The sequence below is a fragment of the Emys orbicularis genome, chromosome 1 (assembly GCF_028017835.1).
Source record: "Emys orbicularis isolate rEmyOrb1 chromosome 1, rEmyOrb1.hap1, whole genome shotgun sequence".
Lineage (NCBI taxonomy): Eukaryota > Metazoa > Chordata > Testudines > Emydidae > Emys > Emys orbicularis.
The window spans coordinates 89,780,924-89,804,761 of NC_088683.1; the positions used below are offsets into that span (position 1 = coordinate 89,780,924).

Below are 23,838 nucleotides of genomic sequence, written 5' to 3' on the forward strand. Positions count from 1 at the left end.
TTTGTTTACCTGCCCGGTCCGCAGGTCCGGCCGATCGTGGCTCCCACTGGCCGCGGTTCGCCGCTGCAGGTCAATGGGGGCTGCTGGAAGCGGCGCGGGCCAAGGGACTTACTGGCTGCCGCTTCCAGCAGCCCCCAGTGACCTGCAGCGGCGAACCGCGGCCAGTGGGAGCCGCGATCGGCCGGACCTGCGGACGGGGCAAGTAAACAAACCGGCCCGGCCTGCCAGGTGCTTTCCCTACACGAGCGGCGACCCCAGTTTGAGAAACACTGATATAGGTGTACTTATTTCAGCACCTCTGATGTCATCGTTATTCTTGGGTGCAGTGCATGTATTGCCTGCCTATCTGACTGCCTTTGTTATGGAAGTGTCCATGATATTACTGTGTGCGCAGTGCATGTAAAACATTTTAGAACATATTTCCATTTACAGACACTGAATAATCTAGGTTTGCCATTATCTCACAGCCTCATATTGCTATTTTGCTGGTATCACTAGGGTATATACAACCAGCTTTCGATTTAGACAACAGTTTGCAATTTAAACACCTATTTACACATGGGTGCACCACAGTACACCTCCTGTGGTACAAATATGGATTTTGGCTGACTACCATTTCCTGCTTACACTGCTTGAGTGGTGTAACTTACAAATACCTCATCAGACTAACGCGACATTCTGAATCTCACTCAGAGACTGCAGAATTTATTAAACAAAGTTCAGGAGTATTCTAAATTCAAATACATTATGTGAATTTCCTATTCTGACTTATTATAACTGACTTATTCATACTTGCATCCCAAGAGATGCCCATTTCAGAACAGAAGTAGACTTAGCAAAAGAGTAGTGCCTATTAATAGGGGTGAAGAGAAAGGAAAATGTTCAAAAATGTAATGGATAAATTCTGTCTACCAAGTTACATCTTTAACAAGCACTATTGTTGCCATGGCAAGGGTTTCTAATGTAGAATAAAAATCTGCTGTTAGAGATTTGTGCATAGCTATGGTAACAACCAAATTATGACACCTGTGCTTCTAATCTATTCAAATTCTGCTTGTGTTTGATCTGGAAAGATGCTTTTAGCAATATACTCTGCACATGTGTAATAGCTATCCAAAACTGTATCCTCAGCACTGAATTCCACATAATCACTCAGTTGACAAACCTGGCAATCCAATTTCAGTGATATTAGTAGCGTATCCAGTGAGCTTTTCTTGTGCTTTCTTACATATTTATGCAAGTTGGAGCCACCTGCTTAGGAGGATGGTAGGAGGATGGCAGCTTGTCTGGCAAAAAAAATGGCTTTGACATACTGGGATACTTTGCGTGTCAATGATATCACTTGTATTTTCAAGGTGATAAAACATGATGATAAGCCAGATAAAGTCACAAATTTCCAGTATTTTAGCTCTGAAATGGAAAATCAATAGAACAGCAACCCATTACTTCATACGGCAGACAACAGTGCTCTGAACAAGTGCCAGCTACTGGAAGGCAATGTGGTAGCTGCAGATTTCTTTAAAGAGGTGCTGCAGTATGTTCTCACTCTAGTAAATGTTATAGCTAGGTACACTGGATCTGCATGGGAGATGTAGTAATGTGATTATTAAGCAGTTTATCAAGAACATGGGATATTGCACAACCTTGTATTTTCTCTACTGTGAAACTCTAGTCACCAATAGCAACACAAATAAGGAGCAGCAATGTCCAGCTGTGTTACCTCAAACTCTCCCACTAGAACCAAAGGGACCTGACTCCAAGGGAATCTGCTCTCAGTGCCCCAAAATGCTATATACACAAACATCAAATGCCACTGACAGCACAAGCCTTTCTGAAGCCCTTAAGTTTTCCAGAGGTCACTACCAGATTTTTTGAGCCACCAATAATATTTTGTTTTGCTCCATCCCACATCATTTTAGCCTTCATTTTAGATGCACTTTGGCACCTGACTGGACTCCTCCACCTAACTACTGGTTCACTACTGACATCTATCTAACGGCATTTACTGCCACCATTTTTCTCTCGTGCCTCATCTTGATCCTTGTCTTTGTCCTTCTGGTATGTACTAGTACTCTTTTTCATCACTCATGACTAGGGCCCTACCAATTTCACGGCCATGAAAAACGCATCACAACCGTGAAATAAGCCCTTCCCCATGAAATCCAATGTCCCAGTGTTCCTAGGAGCACCCCAGCAAAAGGGGCTCCTAGCTCTGGCTGGGTTATGGAGGGACAGGACTTGTCCATCCCCTGCACAGCCGCTTGGGGGGATGGAGGGACTAGACCCACCTCCGGGTGCCTCCACCTGCTGCAGGATGCTCTGGGACTGGGCAGCAGAACCAGAGGCTCCTGCAGCTGGAGGAGACTTGTGGAGTTGGGTCCGATCCTCCCTGTGCTGCTGGGAGCGCCCCAGCAAAGGGGGCTCCTACCTGCTAGTCCAGGCAGGGCTGTGGAAGGACAGGACTTGCTCTTTCCCTGCAGGGCTGCTCTTGGGTATCTCTCCCAGCTGCAGATAGCTCCGCGTCCCTTCCTCCCCACTCTGCCAGCTCTGAAGGCAGCACAGATGTCAGGGTGGCAATCCCATGACCCCCCTACAACAGGTTTGTGACCTCCCCACAATCCCCTTTTGAGTTGGGAGCCCCACGGTTACAACATCATGATATTTCAGATTTAAACATCTGAAAACATGAAATTTACCAATTTTCAAATCCTATGGCTGTGAAATTGACCATAATGGACTGTGAATTTGGTAGGGCCCTACTCATGACCATCTTCTCTGCATCACTGACCTCCCTGTTTATCCTTCCCTGCGTCTCCTGCTCTTTAATCCAACCAATTAGTAACCTCTCTTCTCCACACAAAAAAATCATTTCCCTTATTACAGAAAATAAACTCAGTCATTAAAAAAAAAAATTACCGATAAAATCAATCAGTTAAAAAGGTGCTGTAGAGTTATATTCATCTTCAAGATCTGTTCATGACATCCCTAGAGTCATAGATTTCAAAGCCAGAAGGGGCCATTATAATAATTTAATCTGACCTCCTGCATAACATGACCATAGAATTTCACCCAGTAACTCCTGCATTAAGAACATAATTTCTGGTTGAACTAGATCATCTCTTCTAGAAAGCTGCTCAATGCCCTTCTTTTAGTAACCCTTGTCCTCTCTTCCCACAATCCCTCCCTATTATTTGTTTTCTCCTAGTCATGTCTTCTCTAAACTTTGCTTTTTGGGGTACAGACCATAACCCTGATTCTCCAATATGTTCGAGTTCTACCCAGACTCACTCAGGGCTGCCCAGTCCCAGCATAAATTAGAGTGCAAAGATCCTGTAGCAGATTGAGTACAGCAGAGCTCAGCTCTCCAATGCTCCTTCCCATCGTGGATACACCCTCAACCTGCCCTGATTCTTCTACATTAGGGATGGAAGGATGGCTGATGAAGAAGTCAGCTATGTTATCTCTGCCAGCTCTATGCCAGTGGAGATTTCTCCAACAGAGTAGGAATTCTCTACTGGAAATCTCTGGCATGTTTAGAGCCACTTTGTGCTGCATAAAGTGCAAAGTGGCCTTTACAGACCATAGACTGTGGTCCCATTTATAGAGCCTACCATACTTTGGAGCATGCAGTGAATAAATATTAACGAGAAAATTGCCTTGGATGGTCTTGAAGGTAAACCAACCAAACAAAAAATAGAATTACTTTACACAGTTCCCAAAGGGGCTCAGAATTGGGGTTCAGGTTCATGAAGTAGTAAATCTTCCCTGGAGAGACTGGGGAAGGATAAGGGCAGCAGCATAAGGATAATGGATGGACAGGACTTCACACAAAAACTCCACTTACATGTCACAGTGCACTGATGCATTTATATGAAACGGACAAATGCTGGTCAAAGCATGCAGCCCTAATGTTACAGAGAGGGTAAAAGATTAACATCTTTAAGGTGTGCATGCTGGCAAAAGATTAAAAACTACACAACCCTGCTGGTTGCAAAATTCAATGTCACTATGGAATAGCCAAAAGTCATGGTCAATAGCTCCTTCAGTCTGCAAAGATCAGTATATGGATGGGCTAAGATTCACAGCAATCACAGGCCGGTTCCCAAGGAATCTGTGTATCGGTGTTCCCCCTACAAGTTCACAACACTGGCAACATGGCAGTCTGCCCTGTAACGTGCACATATGAAACCTCAATATTGATGCAAAAATGATTTGTCATTAATAAATTAATGATACCATGCAATAACCATATGATTATGATTAAGGCATTTTAGTGTTTGTGGTCCTGAATTATAGTAAACTGATTTTTAAAGACACCTTTGGTCTTCTCCCCCCGTGTCATGGTCTGTTGCCTGTCACTACAGGGCAGAATAAGGTTGCTTGGGCATCCCAACTTTGAATTTCCATATTGTAATATGTTTGTATTTCTTACTTTTAAACATAACTCTGAAATTTCCTAGGTTTATGATGTTTATTTCTGGAATAATTACAATGCCCCTGTAATGTATTTTACCCCATCTCATTTTCCAGCACCACAATCCCTCATTTATTACTTTTGAAAATGTAATATTCTGCAGATCATGAACAAGCACATTATAGTGCAGTTTAAGAAGCACTGATATAAAGAAATAAAGCTGATTTTGGATATCCAGTGCATGGATTTCATCACAGCTCACATCATAGCTCACATCATTTCAGATAGATGAAATATTGCACAATATCACCCATGAGAAATACACATTTCAATAACTTGCTGATGCTAAAGTTCTGACTGAGTAACTCAACTCTGCACTACAGCAAGTGGAAACATTTATTTTTTTCTTTGCAAATTTGTGAGAACATTTGCAAAATGAGTGAAAATTGTTGCAAAATATTATGCATATTGCAGAAAGTTAATACACAGTATAAATGCATTAAGAAGTTCTGTCAGCTTGTCTTGGTTGTGGGAGAGAGAAGGTTGAGTAGGAAGCAGTTATGCTCAGAGAGTGCAGTTTATTCTTTACTATGTAGTAAATGGAGGAATGGAGGAAGAAAGGTCAGTAGCACTTAACAATCAATCCAATGATGCATACCAGTGTGGACAACTTGTGCTCCTGGGGCCAAATTCTTCTGTGAACAACTCCAGTGAAGTCCAATGAATTTGCCCCTTTACTGATAACCCATCATCACAAAACAAATGAAAATAAAGAATAAGTCTTCCTCCAAGTAGATACCAAGATTAACCACCACCATGGGCAAAATAGAGGTTAGAAACTAGTGGTGGTGAGGTGGGGGGGTTTCACACATTCCATGTTTTAAGGAAGAGTATGGCTAAGCAGTGTCCACAAGTCTTATCTTGAAGGAAAGCCTTGTCTTCTACAAATTCCAGGATAGCTCCAATCAAGGACATGTTCTGGTTAGGGTAGATTTTCCCGTTTTTCTGCAGACCTAAGGACTGAAACAGACTGTATATTTGCTTCAAAGATTCCTCCCAAGACTCGATATGTCTGAGTTTGAAACAGTTGGTTGTCCAGATATGGGTGCATGTGGATTCCATGACATGTGAGAGATGCTGCCACTACTGCCAAGCACTTGGTTAACACTCCTACTGCTGTAGCAAGACTAAAGGGTAAATCTTAGTAATGACAGCTCATAGGCAAAAACTTAAAATATTTTAGGTGGTCTTGATTGACTACAGTATGAAAATATGCACTTTTTAGTTTGTGAGTCCAGAACCATTTTCAAGGCAAGAATAAGTTCAAACTTTGAATGCTTTCTGGTGTAACTGGTCAATTTCCTTAAGTTCATCATGAGGCAAAGGTTTTTTTATTTTTTTCTAGAAATAAAAGTAACTCAGAAGCAGCTCTTCCTTTTGTACTGCTCCAGGCCTATCCTTCTGTCCAGCCTATGCTTAATAAGGAATCCACTTCTGATTTGACCAGTGCTTCCTGAGATGAATCCCTGGAAAAGGAGATGTGGGTGGAGGGTTAGTTGGAAGATGGCATGGAATGCAACTGGATTGGGTATCTGAACTAAATCATTTTCAACAATTAAAAATCTGTGATAATTCCACTCCATGAAGCTAGTAAATGGATGAAACAGTTTCCAAAATGAAGGTTGGGTATTAGAGACAAACTGAACCTTCTGTCCTGGGCAACTTGTCAGACTGGCTGTTTAGAAGCAGAATAACTCCATCTCTGTTTGAAGTGCCTTCTCTTTACCCCATCTCCTCTGCTGCTGGTAATATTAAGAATTCTAAAGAAGGATAAAAAATATCCAATGAAGGGTACTAACTGGTATCTAAAGGAAGACTAAGTAAAGCTTGTCTTCCTCTGAATAGATTGAGTCAGTCTGAGAGACCTTTCAGTAGATCTAGCTTCCTTCATCTTTCCAAGGCTCTCATCAGCTTTAGATTGGGGGGGGGGGAAAAAAAAAAAAAAGGAAATTTCCATCAAAACGGAAATTTTCCACTCAGGCGTGTACTTCAGCTGATTCCCAGAGTACCTGAGGAGTAGACTCTACTCCCTAAGAAATCAATCTTTTTAATCTCTTTCTCAGATGGGACAGTTTGTGAGACGACTTATTGACTTCATAATGCATCAAAGATCTAGAAGGGGGGTGAGTGAAGAAATACTGAAAGGCCTGCTGACGAACCTGGTTTAAGTTATTTACCTTCATGACAACTGCAGGTGCAGATGGTGGGGTAAACCAGAAATCACTAGCAGGGTACAACAAGCTCTTGGAAGGGTTGCCTTCCCTTGCTATTAAGTCTTCAAAATATGGAAGAGATGATGTGTCTTCTCTTGAATCATGGTGCTGTCTGGCTCCAAGGATTTTATAACACTTCATAAAATAGCCTGTAGGTACCAGGAGGGGACTACTACACTGATAATAGATGTTATTTTAATGAAAATGATGTTATTTTAATGAAAAGTGGTAGATGCTGTACCATCCTGACCAACATAAGATTGATTGTCATTACCTCTTCTTCATCTGAAACAGATAAGTAACCAGAGCGGAGAGAGAAAAACAGTGTCTATAATTGATGGTGGCAATGAAGAAAGTGGTCATTCCTCCCTAGCAATTTGGGAAGGGTCAGCAGAGTGAGTTCCAACAGGGTTGTGAGCTGGCCTCTTTTGGTCTCCTGGTGTTGAGAGGCTTTTGTTAATATGGTCACATACCCCAAAGGTTAATCTGAAGGCAAGTAAAGAATCTCCTAAGGGTTGCAACAAGAGGCATGAGAACCCTCTGAATAGAAAGAACATGTACCGTCTGGAGGCTGAAGCTCCTTTGTCTCCAAAAGCTGCTTAGCTGAGCCCCAAAGTACATCCCAAATGGTGACAAGGCCCACCTAAATGGCTCCCAGAACCAAGTTACTGAACAAGAGTCTTGCTCATCCCTCCAGATCAAAAAGAGGGTTTCTACCAGATCACGCCAATGAATAATGAACACCCTGAGGAAGCTGGAGCCTATGGCAAAGCTGATGATCTCATATGACCTTCAAAAGACAGAGAGCCTCCCACGGTCCTAGGGACTGGACAGCTGGTGACACTATGGGAGCTGATGAAGCCAGGACTAAGGTTTCCAAATCAGCCCAGGTGCGACTTGGATCCATGGTTTATGAAGCATCTGAAGTTTTCCAAGAGTGTGATTGGTCAATGAGACATGGACTCTCACCTCATGCTCTGTTTCCTCTTACTGTTATGTTTACAAGGCAGGCAAGAGAAGAATCAATGCCCCCTCTAAGAGCTAGAAACAAATAAGGCCCCAAATCCAAAAGGCTTCATTAACTTGAGGTTTCTCTGGTGCCAAGAAGCATTAAGAAATTTCTCTCACCAGTTGATTTTTGGTAGGTAGCAGGAAATAAAGCCATCAGCACAAAAGATGTCTCTGTACCAACAGTGTTCAGAACTGGTTTCAGACTGGGGTCTAGAAGTCTTACATACTCCCTTACATGTTCAGAATTCACAGGGTTTGGTCTATACCCTGACCTTTAACCAGTCTCATGGGAGTACCCCTTTAGTATGCTGGACCCCAAGGATCCCCACAGGGACAGGCCCATGACCTGTACAACACCAGAACAGGGCCTTTAGGCACCAGAAATGCCTGTCTCTCTCTGTGGCTCCCTGCAGCAAGTCCAGCCACCCCAGACTCCTGCAAGAGACTTTTCCCACCTTTTCAGGGCACGATGCTCTCAGTCAGTATCTGCAGCAACACCAGTCAGCCTTTTAAAAACAAGGTAACAATTAATTAGTTACCTGGAATACAGAATTTGAAAGTCCTTGGGTTAGCAGGAGAAAGGCAGAAGCCAGGTGCAACACAGGGCATTCTTCATTCCCTGCTTCCTTGTGCTCCATCCCTACTGTCTCTGTCCCCTTTGTCTCCAGAATGCCTCTGTGAGCCCAGTTCTTAACACAGACACCTGACACCTTCCGCCTTTGTTTTCTAGCTCAGGGCCTTTGCTCTGCTTCCCTGCAGAAAGGTAGAGGGAACCTCCTCCTCTTGGCTATTGTTCCTAGATGTGAATGTCCCAGCCATTGAGGTTTTTATTGTCTTTTCCAAATCCTCCATTCACATTCATAGGCTCTATTCAGTTTGTTAATGATTCTGATCTCCAAACAGATGGATATGTGAGTCAAATATCTCCTCCCTTCCCTTTACACTCAGTACATAGCAGTACAAAGCACAGAGGGAAACTGAGGTGTGCATATGAATCATAAAAATATTACCAAAATTCCAACATTTTTCACAGTATCCATAGCTGCAAATTTTGTGCAACTCCATGTGATATTTTATGCAAATTTAATGAACTAATTTACATATATCCATAAACATTAGCTTAAATGTATCATTGGAAAAGCTGGGAGTGGAAATCACAGTCTTTTGACTTGCTGCTCACTGCACATTCCCCTAGGCTATGAAGCATTGTGTAGGGAAGACAAAATGAAATTTAATGTGAAAAACTATGCAGACCCTCTCTAAAGATGGTTAAAATTCTAATCTACCTTAAAAAAAAAATCCATCAAGCTACATAAATATATTATCAGGGAACTGGCTAAAACATATTGATTCTCTGGACAAAAAGAGTAAAGTTCTCTAAAAGAATGGTTACTTACCCACAGTGGCTATGGTTCTTAAAGATGCGTTGTCCATATATATTTCACTCCTGGTATGCATGCATCCCATGCATCCAAGATTAGATTCCTTTAGCCAGCAGTGTCTGTTGGGGCCATGCCTGTGCACTTAGAGGCCCTCATGTCTCCCCACCAAAGGGCACAAAAGGTGGAACAGGCCCTCAGTTTCTTTGCCACCACAGAATCCAGGTGTCATAGGACTATGTAGTAATGAGGAAGGCACGCATGTCATGGAATACATGTGGAACTACATCTCAAAGGACACTGTTACTGTAGGGTAAGTAACTGTTCTTTGTTAGAGTGATTGTCTATAAATTTCCACTTCTGCTGCCTCAGTGACCTCGGAGACAGGAAGTGGGTGCTTGCAATCTGTTCAAATAATAATTACAGGACAGTACTACCAACTTGGGTATCAGATCTTCATGCTTCAACTAAGTGCTGGGTGAAAGTGTGCACTGATCCCCATTTAGCTGCCTTACAAATTTCCGAAACAGTTATGTGTGGAGAACATAGGATCTTGCTAATAAGATAATCAGTCCATAGCTATAATGGGTTATTGGAATGTACTGGTTCAATTTAATAGTGGCCTGCTGGACAACAAGCAGGAAGGTAACACAATAACTCAGACAAGGAACAGCAGTAGAAACAGTTGAGAGACAATAGCCATACTATCAGCTGTGAAGAGGTGACTTCCAGGATCCAACACAAATGACACAGCTGCTTTGCCAAGGTGATGAGCCACCAGATAGAAAGGACCCCCTACAGAAAAGGAGGAGGAGTGAGTTGTCAGCAGCTGCTCTATGGGAGACATTGATGGGGAGCCTCTGACAGAGGCAAAGACTATGGCTGGGGAGTTTGTTACCAAAATTTGCAAGGAAGGATTAAGATTTACACAAGTTCAGATGTGTATAGACTTTGGTTGTTTTAATCCTTTTCTCTGATTGCTACGTATCTTTATGTGAATAAACATTGTGTTTGTTTTGAAGAAGCTGTTTTGAGTCACTTTAATCAACTGCTCCTTGAGGGAAGTTTCTTGCAGGTGCCAAATAGAGTTGGTTGAAACAGGGGGTCTGTTACCATGTGAACCAGACTAAGACTGGTAGAACTCTGGGGTTCCACCCAGAGAAAGATGAAAGTAGCAAAACCTGTCACCTGAGGGGTGTACTTGAGAGTGACTGCAGAGGGGGGTGAGAGGCAGGTCTCCCTGTAACTGTGACAGTATGTTTCTCAGGGAAACCACAGAAGCTGCCTGAATCCTGGTGGAATGGGCTGTAACCCACATGGATGGATCTAATCTAGCTAGCGCATAGCATGATGTAATGCCGTTAGAAATCCATTTAGATTGTCTTTGGGTAGATATTGCCTGACCTTTCCCTACAAATAGCCTAGGGAAGCTGCTGAATGGCTCAATTCTTTCAAGGTAATATGAAAAAGCCTTAACTACATTATAGGGTATCCAGTCTGACTTCCTCCTGGTTGGAGTGGGGCTTGGGAAAGAACATTGGCAGGTGAATCTTCTGTTTCAAATGAAAATCTGAAACAATCTTAGGAAAGGATTTTGGATGACATTTAAGAGTCACTTTGTCTTTATGGAACACTGTGTAAGGTGGATCTGCCATAAGTGTCTGAATTCCTCCTACCCTTTGGGCAGATGTTATACCTACTTTTAAAAAAAGGTCATTCTCATGAATAGATGAAACAGTGAGCATGTTGCTTGTGGCTCAAAAGCAGGACCCATTAAATTGGCTAAAACTATATTAAGATCCCAGGAAGGGGGGATTTCCCAGACCAGGAGAAAACATGAATTAGGTCCTTAAGGAATCTAGCAGCTGTAAGGTAAGCAAATATGGTGTGTCCCTGAATGGGGGGATTGTGCACTAATATTTCTGCTAAGTATACCCTTATAGAACTGATGTATAACTGTACATTCTTTAGGGATAGAAAATAGTTCAGAACAACAGGGATTGGAGTCTGAAAGGAAGACTGGTGGTACTGTGCTGCCCAGACACCGAACCTCTTTCATTTAGCTGCATAGATCAGCTTAGTAGAGTCCTTCCTACTGTACACTAATATATTCTGAACTTCAGCTGCTTCTTTCAATGGGAGTTAACCAGCCAGTGTCCATGCTGTCACAAGCAATGTTGCTGGGCGATCACATTGGGTAAGACCAGGAATGTTATCTGGGGCTAAGCTGACAATTAGATTTGTTGAAACTAAAAATTTTCACAGAAATGTATCTGCTTTAAAAAAACCCACATTTGTTGTTATAGTTGCTCAGGTCCAGAATGGAATTTCTGGTAAAAAACAGAGAGAGGGAGACACTGCAGAATAGCCAATAGCACAGCAGTTATGGCACTCATGTGGAATAATTAAGAATCAGGGGTCTCCCACATACCAAGTAAGCATCCTAACCACTGGGCCATTGGGTGTGTGTGTGTGTGTGTGTGTGTGTGTGTGTGTGTGTCTTCTCTTTCATGACAAATTTGAAAGGTTGCCATTTCAGCCTGATGTGGAACAGGAAAGGTTTTTGAAATCTCAAGATTTTTCATGGGACAGGAAAAACATTTTCTGACCAGCTCTAACCACTATTGCAGAGTTCTGTCGGAGTTTCCTCAGGACCCTCAGGATTAAAGGAATTGGTGGGTGGGCGTATGTTATCCCTGGACTCCACAAGATGATGAAAGCATCCAACAGAGAACTTGGGCTCAGGGGCTCAGGATTCTACCCCCCCCCCCTCGCCTCCCCAACACACACACCCATTGAACAGGATGTTCTGCACTTCTTGTTCTGGTCTGTAGCAAACAGGTCTGTTGATGTGTATCTCCACCTGGAGAAGATGCTCTGCAGAACTGAGTTCTTGATAGTCCATTCATGATCACTTGTGAATTGCCTATTAAGCTGGTCTGCTAGGACATTGTGTAAGCCTGGCTGGTGCAGAGCTACTTGTGAGATTTGGTGACAAATCCAGTTCTAGGGACAGGTTTTTTGTTTTGCTTTTTAAAGAGGGATGACTGGGGTCTTCCCTGTCCATGACATAAAATGTTGTTGTGTTGTATGTCATGACCTGTACTGTTTGTCCACATAGCATGGGAAGAAATGCAGTGCACACTAAATGAATAGCTCTGAGCACTAGAAAGTTTATGTGAAGGTGAGTCTCTTTGTGAGTTCAGATATCTTGAGTCTGTATGTGATCCAGTCCAGGTGGACTCTCCATCAGAGCATAGAAGCATTGGTCACTAATGTATTGGTAGGTAGAAGTGGAGAAAACAGTACCCCTTTACATACCTGGAGAGGGTTCCTTACGCCAATTTAACAATGAGAGAGAAGGCTTCTCTGGGGACCTGCATTCTCATTTCCATGTGATGTCTGTTTGGCAGATACATAGATTTCAACCACCCTTGCAAAGAAAACAGGTGAAATCTGGCATGCTGTTTGATATTAGTACAAGAGGCCATATGACCCAGAGGTCTGAGACAAACTCTTATCAATGTTTGAAGCTGAGCCTGCAGCTGGTTGATGAAATCCATTAAGGTGTTAAACCTGTCCATTTCTTCAGGATTCAAATGGCTTATTTAAAATTTAATTTTGAATGTTCAAATAACTGTGGAAAAAATAACTCTCTACATCTATAGCTAGGTTAAACTTACCCTTTATTGCAGATTTTATAACCTATTGCTGCAGCGATTCGGGATCATTCTGCTTTGAAATGAGACCAGGGCCGGCTCTGGCTTTTTTGCCGCCCCGGGCAAAAAAGCCTCCCGCCGCCCCCCCCGCCGGGCGCCGAGCCCGGCCGCCGAGCCCGGCCGCGGGCCCGCTCTCCCCGACCGGCCGGAGCGCCGGGAGGAGGGCGGAGAGCCCGGCTGGGGCCCCGCTCTCCCCGACCAGCCGGAGTGCCGGGGGGAGGGTGGCGAGCCCGCCGCGGCTCCGCTCTCCCCGACCAGCCGGAGTGCCGGGGGGAGGGCGGCGAGCCCGCCGCGGCTCCGCTCTCCCCGGCGGCCAGAGCGCCAGGGGGAGGGCGGAGAGCCCGGCTGGGGCTCCGCTCTCCCCGGCGGCCAGAGCGCCGGGGGGAGGGTGGAGAGCCCGCCGCGGCTCCGCTCTCGGGCCGGAGCGCCGTGCTGCGCTGCCCCCCTCCAGGTGCCGCCCCAAGCACATGCTTGGTGGGCTGGTGCCTGGAGCCGGCCCTGAATGAGACTAACTGTTCCAATGCTTTCTTTGAACCGAACATGAACTGCTAGCTCTGACAAATTGCTCTAACCTACCAAACGTGTAGGAGAGATTGAGCATGTGGCAGAAGTTTATTGAATCAATCATAATTAACAAATAATTGCAGATATAATATTACAGTTGTTTTAATTAGCATTTTCTTCACTTGGAACAAATTGGAAATCATATGATCGCAGTTTCCTGAGATCTTTCACAAAAGCTACTTTTTCATCAGATACCACAGTGATGGGCACCAATACATAACTAGAGCTGGCTGAAATTTTTCATCTAGTTTTTTTAATGGCCTTTTAAGAAAAATCAAAAGTGTTTTTGAAAATTATTTTTTTTTAAATAAACCAGTTTCTGGATAAAACTGGAAAAAATAGCAGTTTTCTAAATTTATCATTTTTCTTTCCCCTCCCTTGCCCCATCTCCCCTTTTCAGTGGCAAATGGAAAAAAGAAAAAATTGAGGAAAAGGGGAATAAAGAAAAAAGAAGGTAAGGATGGTAGAAGTGGAGGAAAAACTGCCTGAAATTCCTAAAATCAAAATTTTTAAATGAATGAAAAAAGCTTTTCAAAAATCAATGGAACTGAAATGACAAGTTTTCACAAAAATGTTTTACATTTTTGATAGTTCTATGCAAAACTAACAAACCTATAAAATTGTGATTCTAAGTATTCTGCATGTGTTTGAACCTTGAGAATTTAATCTTAATATATAGGCATCCACTGTAAAATGAATGAATACAAATTTGTGCATACGGTCATTTGTGGAGAACAAGGTAGATATCTATTATTTTGTATGAATATTATCTGTACCTAAGTTTACTTCTTTGATATTATTTTGCCAGACTGCATGGAATCCAAGGAGGCTATTAAGAGGAAACAAACAGGACATGAAACAATGATAGAGAAAATACCAAGGGTCTATAAGAGAACAATGAGGGAACTATTAATTGGGACATGCCTACCTGCCTGTCTCTTTCCAGGTGAACAGGCTATTTTTCCAAGGCCTGAGCCTAAAATCAAATGAACACTGAGCTGTTAGTAACTCCTGCCTGGATAGTAAGAGGAATGGTGGTGATCAGGCAGCAGCTGTTCGGCGAGAGAGAGAGAGAGAGAGAGAGAAACTGCAGTAGGGCAGTTTGCCTTTCTCAGCCCACAGATGGAGGTAGCTGGGCTAAATGAAGTTTACCAAAACTTGCAAGAAAAGGATAACATTTAGGTGAGACCAGACACATATTGGCTTGCAGTGTTTTAACTTTCTCTTTATTTGCTATGTAACCATAAGTGAATAAACAATCTTCTGTTTTTCTGTTTGAAAAAGTTGTTTGGAATTACCCAGTGGTTTTGGTTTGGAGTTACAGGCTCCGGAGAGAAGTTTCCTGTAAGTGCCAAATACAGTTAGGGCCGCTGTATTAACATGACTGGTAAACAGGGGGGATGCAACCCAGAAATCCAGTCCCACAGTGGTTGAACTGTGGGGTTCCATCTTGGAGAGAAATGAGGGAAGCGAAGTCTGTCACCTGAGGGATACATTTCAAACTGTGAAAAGGGGTGTAAGACGCAGCTTGCCCTGTAAACATGACATCCTTGCATGTGAAAACATGTACAATACCTCTAAATATCTAAATGCTTAAGCAATTACACTTGTATGAGCACCTTAAATGGCTGTTTGAGCATGCAAATACAGATTTTGTTAACACAATAGATGGATGTGCAAATTAAGCCTACAAGAAATTACCTGCAGCAATATTTTCTCAAGAGAAGCCAGAGAGCACTCAGCATCACTTCCACATCTGAGGATGGAATGATGCAGCTCTCCTCTCCCTCCCTAAAGCAAAGAATCAACATCTCGCAGCATCTTTCAAGGTTTCTAGAGAATAAGGTTATTTTCTGAGCCTGCAGCCAGATGTACCTCTCTCCAACCTATAAGTCATCACTATACCAGCCAGGAACTCTCTCTGTACTCCTTACTATGGCAAACCAGAAGTTCTTTTTTCCATGTAAGTACTTAATCAACCACAGTGCAGGATTGACAACCTTGGAGACAAAAGTCACTGTACATCAACCTTGACCTGGCTGGACTGAGTATCTAGTTTAGACTCTATTCCCATTCTGTTTTTGCATGGTTAGGCGATGGGAGCGGTTGTTTATAAAGTCTCTGATGCATTCTGGTGCATTAAAGATACCAACAATTTTCACCCTACGCAAGTTACTTGATATCTTTTGGACTACTGAGCCATGCTGTCTCTCTCCTATACAAATTACTTTATACCTTTGAGATTTAAAAAACTTTACTTAGAACATTTGAACATGCCAGTTTGGCCTTGAAAATGGCAGTTGTCTAACATAAATAAACTCTTATATAGTTCTTTCCATGTATAGAACTCAAAGCACTTTACAAAACAAGTGGAGGTAAGATGCCGTCTGTATTCTTGCACACATCATGGTATGTTGATTATGAAACAAGCTGTGCAGTTAAAGTTGTATTTCAGACACAAAAGTGCAATCTGTTATATTTACATAGATAATTTAAAGTGGCATTATGCAGTTGCTTTTTTACTTGCTTACTAGAAACACAGAACTATTTCTGAATAGACAAAAGCATTTCCAAATATCAAACATTAACTGAGTAATACTATAATGGCAGTGTTAAGAAATTACCTAATTTTGGCCTCTTTTGTATATCACCTAATTGATCGAGCACAGTCAACGTAATCCCAAGGATGCTGAAGACACAACGTAATCCCAAGGATGCTGATGACCTTTCAGAGGAGATTCCAATAATAAATCCCTAAGGGCTTTTATAGATAACACTGACTGGGTTAACAGCATATTTATTATATTCAAAATCACTAGTTCAAACTATGACATTTGAAAAAAAAAAAGAACATTTGAGTCTGATGTTGTTGTAAAAAGGATTAAACCAGCTATGCATTAGTTATTTAGAGGTCTTTAATGTACCTCTCTCCAATGGTTCTATATAATAACAGTTATTCATAAATAAGTCTTTTGTGTGGCAATGAAAACTTTCTAATGAGAGTCACATATATAAAAATATAAATTTAGCAGTCTGTGTTTTATGGGGTGAACATGCCACATGCTTCCATGAGGAAATGAACTTTATTTTAAAGATTGATTAAAAGAAATTTTGGCAGCATAAAGAAAAAGCAGGCATATAATAAATTTGTAAATGGTATCTAAATATTTCTACCCAATTCTGAGCTTTCATTATTATTTATTATTTTTTACAGCACCCAGATGTGTACTAGGCACATCAAAGAGCATAACACAAGACAGCTCCCTGCATCAAAGCACAAACAATGCAACTGCTTCTAAAGTTTTTTCTACTAAAATGTAATTGGTCTTATTCGAATACCATCCGATTCAAATGTTGTATGTTCACATTTTTACTACTTGCAAAGAAAGATTCAGTATAACTTGTTCATTTCCATGTTCACCATTAATCCAAACTTGGGGTCGAACTCTACCCCTCTGATATACAAATGCAGCTCCCACTGGCTCCAATAAGATTGAACATGCACACAGTGGTCACCATTACAATGTTAACATTGACCAAACAGCATCAGAGATATCATAGTTATTCCCTGTCCTTAGGGATACACTAAGAGTTAACTGTTGGTAAATGCTGATGGCTCCTAGTTCTGCAGTTATAGGTTGCAGAGTCCACAAAGGGAGGGTTCTACATGAGGTCTCCAGTCTATTTCATTTCCATTCAGGCCAGAAACACTGTAAGAACCACCATCTTGTGGTATAGTAACATTTTTGCTCCAAGCCAGAACTCAGAATTACAAAGATGTGATGGGAAAAATTTAAAAAAAAAACCAAAAACACACAATTGGGAGAAGTAGCTGAAGTTTTTAGACCACAAAGTAGGTTGGGTTTAGGTTTGATTTGAGTTTTTAATATTTTACACACTCAGGTGCGAAAGATATTTTTAAAATGTTTGTAAGGCACCCAGCAAAATATAACGTAAACCGTCACTGGGGCCTGCCTGCACTACCGAAAAAAGTAATAATAATAATAATAATAATAATAATGATGGGAGAAGGTTTGAGGTTGTGGTATATTTTGATTGTATCCAAATCAGTTCACACATCCCTAATTTTAAACCCATGTTGCTGTTTATTATCCTTTCAGATTTGTATCTGGAATAACAGAAAATAAGTAATATTTAATATTACTATCAAGCTACTATGAACACATTTCAGACTATGTAGTATTCGAGATAGGGTGACCATATTTCCCTATGCTGAATTTGGGACACCTGGTAAAATTACTCGTATTCAAGCGAGTTCAATGGCAATTAATCAGAATTATGCAGTACTAACATTCAAATTAACATCAAGTTGACTGAGCCCGTTAAAAAAAAAAATAACTGTGTACTTGGATTGTTTTTATTTACCTTCTTATCTTTAAGGCTTTAGGGTTCACATGGGAAGGGTGAAACACACACACACACACACACACACACACACACAGGGAGGGTGACTGACTGACCCGACCCTCCCCGGTGCTCTCCACCTGCCTCTCCTGGTACCTGGCACCACGTCTTCCCGAGGCAACATGTGGGAGGGCACGCAGGGTCACATGCACCCCCCACTCCAGATTTCTTCTAGGGTTCACACTAGAATGTGGCCAGCAGCAGCCTTTTGGCACTGTGCGGGAGGGAAGGGACAGGAGCTGCTTCCAGCCGCCGGGGAGGAGGAGTGGGGGCGGGAGGATGACCTGGCCCGTGTCTTTGCAAAGCTCATCTCTTCCCCACCCCATGCCCCTGCACGTTCCCCTGTGGCTGGAAGCAGCTTGTCCCTTCCTGCCCACACAGTGTCAAAAGGCAGCTAACACCTCCAGGCTGCTGCTGGCCACCGACATAACCCAGCTGCCTCCTGTTCCCCGGCTACAGTGCGGGCAGGAAGATGTTAAGCCCTAAGGATGCTTTGTGTACCAGGGCCCAGGGAACCTGACTGCAGGGGCTTCAGAAAATCCGGCCAGAGAGGTGTCTCAGCAGGGGAGGGTACCTAGGGGATGGAGCAACCCCGCACTCCCTGGGGGCAGGACCCAGGGCACGGTTGTGTGTGAAGAGGGTGCTAAGCCCCTGTCCAGGGGGCTGCTGTAGAGCCTGCAGGGTCGGGGTGCGAACAGGCTGGAAATCACTTCCCAACTGCCACTCCAGAGCTTAGCTGAGGGGTGCAGAGAGGCTTCCCTGTGTCAGTGCTGTGTGGGGCTTTGGCACATGAAGGGCTTGGCTCCTCTTGGCCAGCATCCTGGGCTGGAGGGTTTGGGGCTTTCCCAGGACGCCAGCTCAGCTAGAGGCAGGGGGGGAAGGAAGGAGCCTGCTGGCCAGGCTGATGGTGAGCTGAGCGCTCTGACCAGGGGCTGGTTCTCCCCACAGCACTAGGAGTGGGATGAATCCCACTGAGGAGATATGGAGAAGCAGTAGGGCTAGGGTGATGAAGGGGCAAAACAGGGAGAGGACAGCGAGGGGGGACCATGTAAAGGGTGGATGGGTGGGCAGCAGAGGTGACACGTAACTGGCTGCCGCCTGGCACCTGCCCATACTCACCAGCTGCCGCAGCTCGCAGCCAGCACCATTTGGAAATGGGACAGGGAGCTGTACTGATGGATGAGCAGGGGAAGTGCCCAGCCCTGTGCACTGCATCTTCGTCCTGCCACCAGCTTTGCACACCGACCCCCATTGTCTTACGCTGCCCCCCCCCACTCTCTGCTGGTGGGCAGGTGGCTGGTGAGCAGGGATCTGGCCAGCAGCAGGATTCGCTAGTACTGATGAGGGGAAGACAGAAAATATGGGACAATTTCCCCGTTTTTAAGAAAAAGTCGGGACAATGGCAGGAGGGCTTAAATGGGACTGTCCCTTTAAAAACGGGATGTTTGGTCACCCTAATTAGAGAAAGCAAAACAAGATCAATCACCAAGAAATTAAATACATGACTTTCAAAGAGGATTTTGAACAATGTTGCAAAGAAATATCGCAAAAGTATTTACATTTTGTTTTTAATAGTAACCTCCATGACATACAGGTCACAATATTATTTAAGACCCACTAATGTTGTATTTTCCATAGCATTTTTCTTCCAGTTTTCCACCTTGCATTTCCAGTGATTCAGCTCTACTGATTTTAGCAATGGTGTCAACATTAATGTAAATCACCTGCCCACATTTTAGTCACCACGTCCCTCAAACCCAAACCCAAGTCCAGATGATTGTGGTTAGAATCCTAGTGGCTTGTCCACAGTAGAGTTCCTGCTGTTTGCTACTTTTGGTGGAGCTGCACCAGTGGTAGTACAGTGGCGGAAAATGTAAAGACAAATGTTAGTGTAAACTAAACCCATAGAATTCAAATGCTTGTTGTCATGTCTTTTTGCCAATTCTGGAAGCTGGTTCAGTAATAAAAGCTGTCTGTCCCAGGACAAGAAACTGTACATCAGTACTTGCTGATAATTTTTCAAGTCTCATTTGAAGTGTGGCAGAGATATATAATTTTCTCCCTAAAATCCTTGTTGAGGGTGAAGAACTAACCCTTTAGTGGTTTGACTACTCATTAAATTACCTTAACAACCAGAAAGCCTGACTTGGAGTGAGTATAAACAGTTATCAGATCATCGTAGTGGACCTGGTGAAGTCTCTGCACATATTTGGATATGAGCAGGATAAAGGCAGGCATTAGCTAAAGGGTCCCAGCTGGTGAAAGGAGATTCAGGGGAACAGCCAATCTGCTCTTTTGCTGGAACTCTAAGATACCAAATAAATAGAAAAATGTCTAAAAAAAGTTCAATAGCTAATCATTTAGATTAATAGATTTTAAGGCCAGAAGGAACCATTATGATTATCTAGTCTGATCACCTTCTTAGAGAAGCATGAAGTTGAGGAGAGGTATGTCTTCCTGAATCAGATGGGCATCCAATGGCAAATGCAGAAGTTGAAGAGACTATATTCAAGCTGGCTGCAAAATTTAGCCAATTTCATGCACCATAAGGATAGGGTGGGTCCCCATGATAAAGAAGTTGTCAAGGGAGATGGAGTATCAACTGGAGCGTCAGGAACAGGGTCATAAGAAGGTTTAGCCTTCTTGGAAGGAAGTGGCATGGAGACCTCCTGGACCCAAGAATGGCCCTTAAATTCCATCCCAAATGACAGTAGGGTGGACTCTGATTGCCTTCTATGATGAGATAACTGGCTCTGTGGATATGGGGAAAGCAGTGGATGTGATATATCTTGACTTTGGCAAAGTTTTTGATACGGTCTCCCACAGTATTCTTGCCAGCAAGTTAAAAAAGTATGGATTGGATGAATGGACTATAAGGTGGATAGAAAGCTGGCTAGATTGTCGGGCTCAACAGGTAGTGATCAACGGCTCAATGTCTAGTTGGCAGCCGGTATCAAGCCGGTCAGTCCTGGGGTCGGTTTTATTCAACAACTTTGTTAATGATCTGGATGATGTGATGGATTGCACCCTCAGCAAGTTCGCAGATGGCACTAAACTGGGGGGAGAGGTAGATGCACTGGAGGGTAGGGATAGGGTCCAGAGTGACCTAGACAAATTGGAGGATTGGGCCAAAATAAATCTGATGAGGTTCAACAAGGACAAGTGCAGAGTCCTGCACTTAGGATGAAAGAATCCCATGCACTGCTATAGGCTGGGGACCGACTGGCTAAGCAGCAGTTCTGCAGAAAAGGACCTGGGGATTACAGTAGATGAGAAGCTGGATATCAGTCAACAGTGTGCCCTTGTTGCCAAGAAGGCTAATGGCATATTGGGCTGCATTAGTAGGAGCATTGCCAGCAGATTGAGGAAAGTGATTATTCCCCTCTATTTGGCACTGGTGAGGCCACATCTGGAGTATTCCATCCAGTTTTGGGCCCCCCACTACAGAAAGGATGTGGACAAATTGGAGAGAGTCCAGTGGAGGGCAACAATCAGGGGGCTTGGGCACATGACTTACAAGGAGAGGCTGAGGGAACTGGGCTTGTTTAGTCTGCAGAAGAGAAGAGTGAGGGGGGATTTGATAACAGCATTCAACTACCTGAAGGAGGGTTCCAAAGAGGATGCAGCTCAGCTGTTCTCAGTGGTGGCAGATGACAGAACAAGGAACAATGGTCTCAGGTTGCAGTGTGGGAGGTCTAGGTTGGATATTAGGAAACACTATTTCACTAGGAGGGTGGTGAAGCACTGGAATGGGTTACCTAGGGAGGTGGTGGAATCTCCATCCTTAGAGGTTTTTAAGGCCCAGCTTGACAAAGTCCTGGCTGGGATGATTTAGTTGGGGTTGGTCCTGGTTTGAGCAGGGGGTTGGACTAGATGACCTCCTGAGGTCTCTTCCAACCCTAATCTTCTATGATTCTATGACTCAAAGTTCCCAGGCCTGATGCTTTACTTCTGAGGGTCTCTCTTGCTGCCTAGAAATACTGTGGCTGTAGTGGGAGATGAACTGTTTTTCAAATATGCTGTTTTGCCCTCCCCTGAGCTCCCAAGGTGTTTATAAACCATTATGGCTGTGGTCTTGTCAGAGACTCAGAATGTTATGGACCTATGGTCTAACCTGAGGTTTGTAATAAACCAGATATGAGTGAGTTGATTCCTTTCTAACGAGTAAATTTGGGGGCAGTCTTTGACAAATCCCTGCACTCTTGAACTCTTAAGAGAAGATTGAGAGGGCAATTCACACTCCGATACAGGTCACTCAAATATTGACAAGAAATGTCCTCTCAGACAGGTCTCACCTATCAGAAAACATACTAATTCTTCAATGGAATCTGAAATTAGGAGCCATACAAATCTAGATCACTCTAACCGCTAAAAACAGCTGTTTAATAGCATTGTGGGAGGATATAGAAAACATCTCAACAAGGATGACCTTATAAGACTTAAGGAATAATGATCAAGCTTCTGAGAGCATGGAGCCAATGTAGCGTACCAAAAGATGACGGACATACTTATTGCAAATTATTCATTTCAATGAAAAACCTTTTGCAGATTTGAAATGAAACTACATCCTTAGCCTTAATTTAGGCTTAATTCATTGAAACATAAGCCTGGCTTAGAAGAGGTCATCCAAATTTGAACCATGGCACCTTCAGCAGCACAGTGGCTCATAACCACTTTGTGACCTTAGTTTACTGTTGACTCACAGGAAAGATGAGTATATATTGAATATCAACTTCCTGGAGGACCCTATTTTGTTGTTGTTGTTGAGATCACTCAAATTCTGAGAAGGCCAGACCTTACTTTATTAACAAGTTATAAGATTTAATCAAGGTGGTATTTCTGCTAATGCCACTTATATACAACACATTATTTACATAACAAATAATACTTTGTCCTTTTATAGCACCTTTGCAATATAAAGAATCCTCTGAAGAACATTGCAAAGGTGATTAAGTATTGTCTTCCTGCACACAGAGGCTAAGACTGAAGATCATACAGCAGGCTAGTGGCAGAGTCAGGAACACAATCTCTGTCTTCTGACTTACAGTTTTTTTCTTTAATATTAGGTCATTCTACCTCAAAGTTTGCATAGCTCTTCAAAAGTGTATTAAAGACACTTACATGAAGGGGCTTACAATGTAACTCACATTTCTATGATACACCAGATATCAATTCTACAAAGCAGATGTTATTAAAGAGAAACGTTGGAAGAATTTGCAAAGCAAGAGGATTATAAAGAAGGATTTGAAACTGAAATTGTTTGGTGCATCAGAATCAAGACGGCATTCCAGGCATAGGGTATCATATATAAGAAGCTGAAAGTGGAAGAACTCAAAAATAGCAGTTAAGGAAGACTCTTAAAGGATTCTAAATTCCTATTCCTAACCATCCATACATATTTCTGGCTCTCATCTAAGCAAGGGATAAATCAAGAACTTTATCCATATACTAGGCTGCATTCAAGCAAAACTTGTATACTTTGCACATACTTTTAGCACTACTACACTTATATCTCCTGCTAAGTAACTCATTTGATTAACAAAAATTGAAATTAGCAGTCACTGACTCTTTCAGCCACTCTCCTCCATCATCTCCCACATCTGTTGTAAATCATTGTCTAGGGGCAAACCGAGGCTTTCAAATACTTGTTTAATAGTCAGTCTCCGCCTGTGTCTTTGTAGCTGAAGTGCATTGCATGGGGTCATTAGTTTCACTATGTACCTTGCACATGTTTAATTATGCTATTATGCAACTTTTTCTTTTCAAATAATGGCATTATTTTCAGTATTCCATTTTATTTCATCTGCCATAAATTCAGGCTGTGGATTTGACATGGACAATTTTGTGGATGAGTCATGATAACATTGTCAATATCACAGCTCTTGGGAATCCTGGGGAAAATTATAAAAAGTCATAGAAAGGTTTTGTAGCAGCTAAACTACTTTTGCAAAACCAGGTATCTGGTTCTTTTAAAAACATGTTTTTGGAGAACCACAAGACTTTCTGGATACTTAGCGATATGTTGCGTTGGTTTCTTTCCCTAGGCAAAGGGT

At 42.8% G+C, this 23,838-nt stretch overlaps 1 protein-coding gene across 4 annotated transcripts in view; it reads right to left on the reverse strand.

Annotated features, from left to right (window-relative positions):
- Positions 1-23,838, reverse strand: part of ANKS1B (ankyrin repeat and sterile alpha motif domain containing 1B) — a 753,819-nt gene that overhangs the window by 350,655 nt on the left and 379,326 nt on the right. For all 4 annotated transcript variants that reach the window (XM_065423481.1, XM_065423480.1, XM_065423479.1 and 1 more), the window contains exon 13: positions 20,178-20,189. In XM_065423481.1, the coding sequence (XP_065279553.1) occupies positions 20,178-20,189 (12 nt within the window). The remainder of the gene's footprint in view (positions 1-20,177; positions 20,190-23,838) is intronic.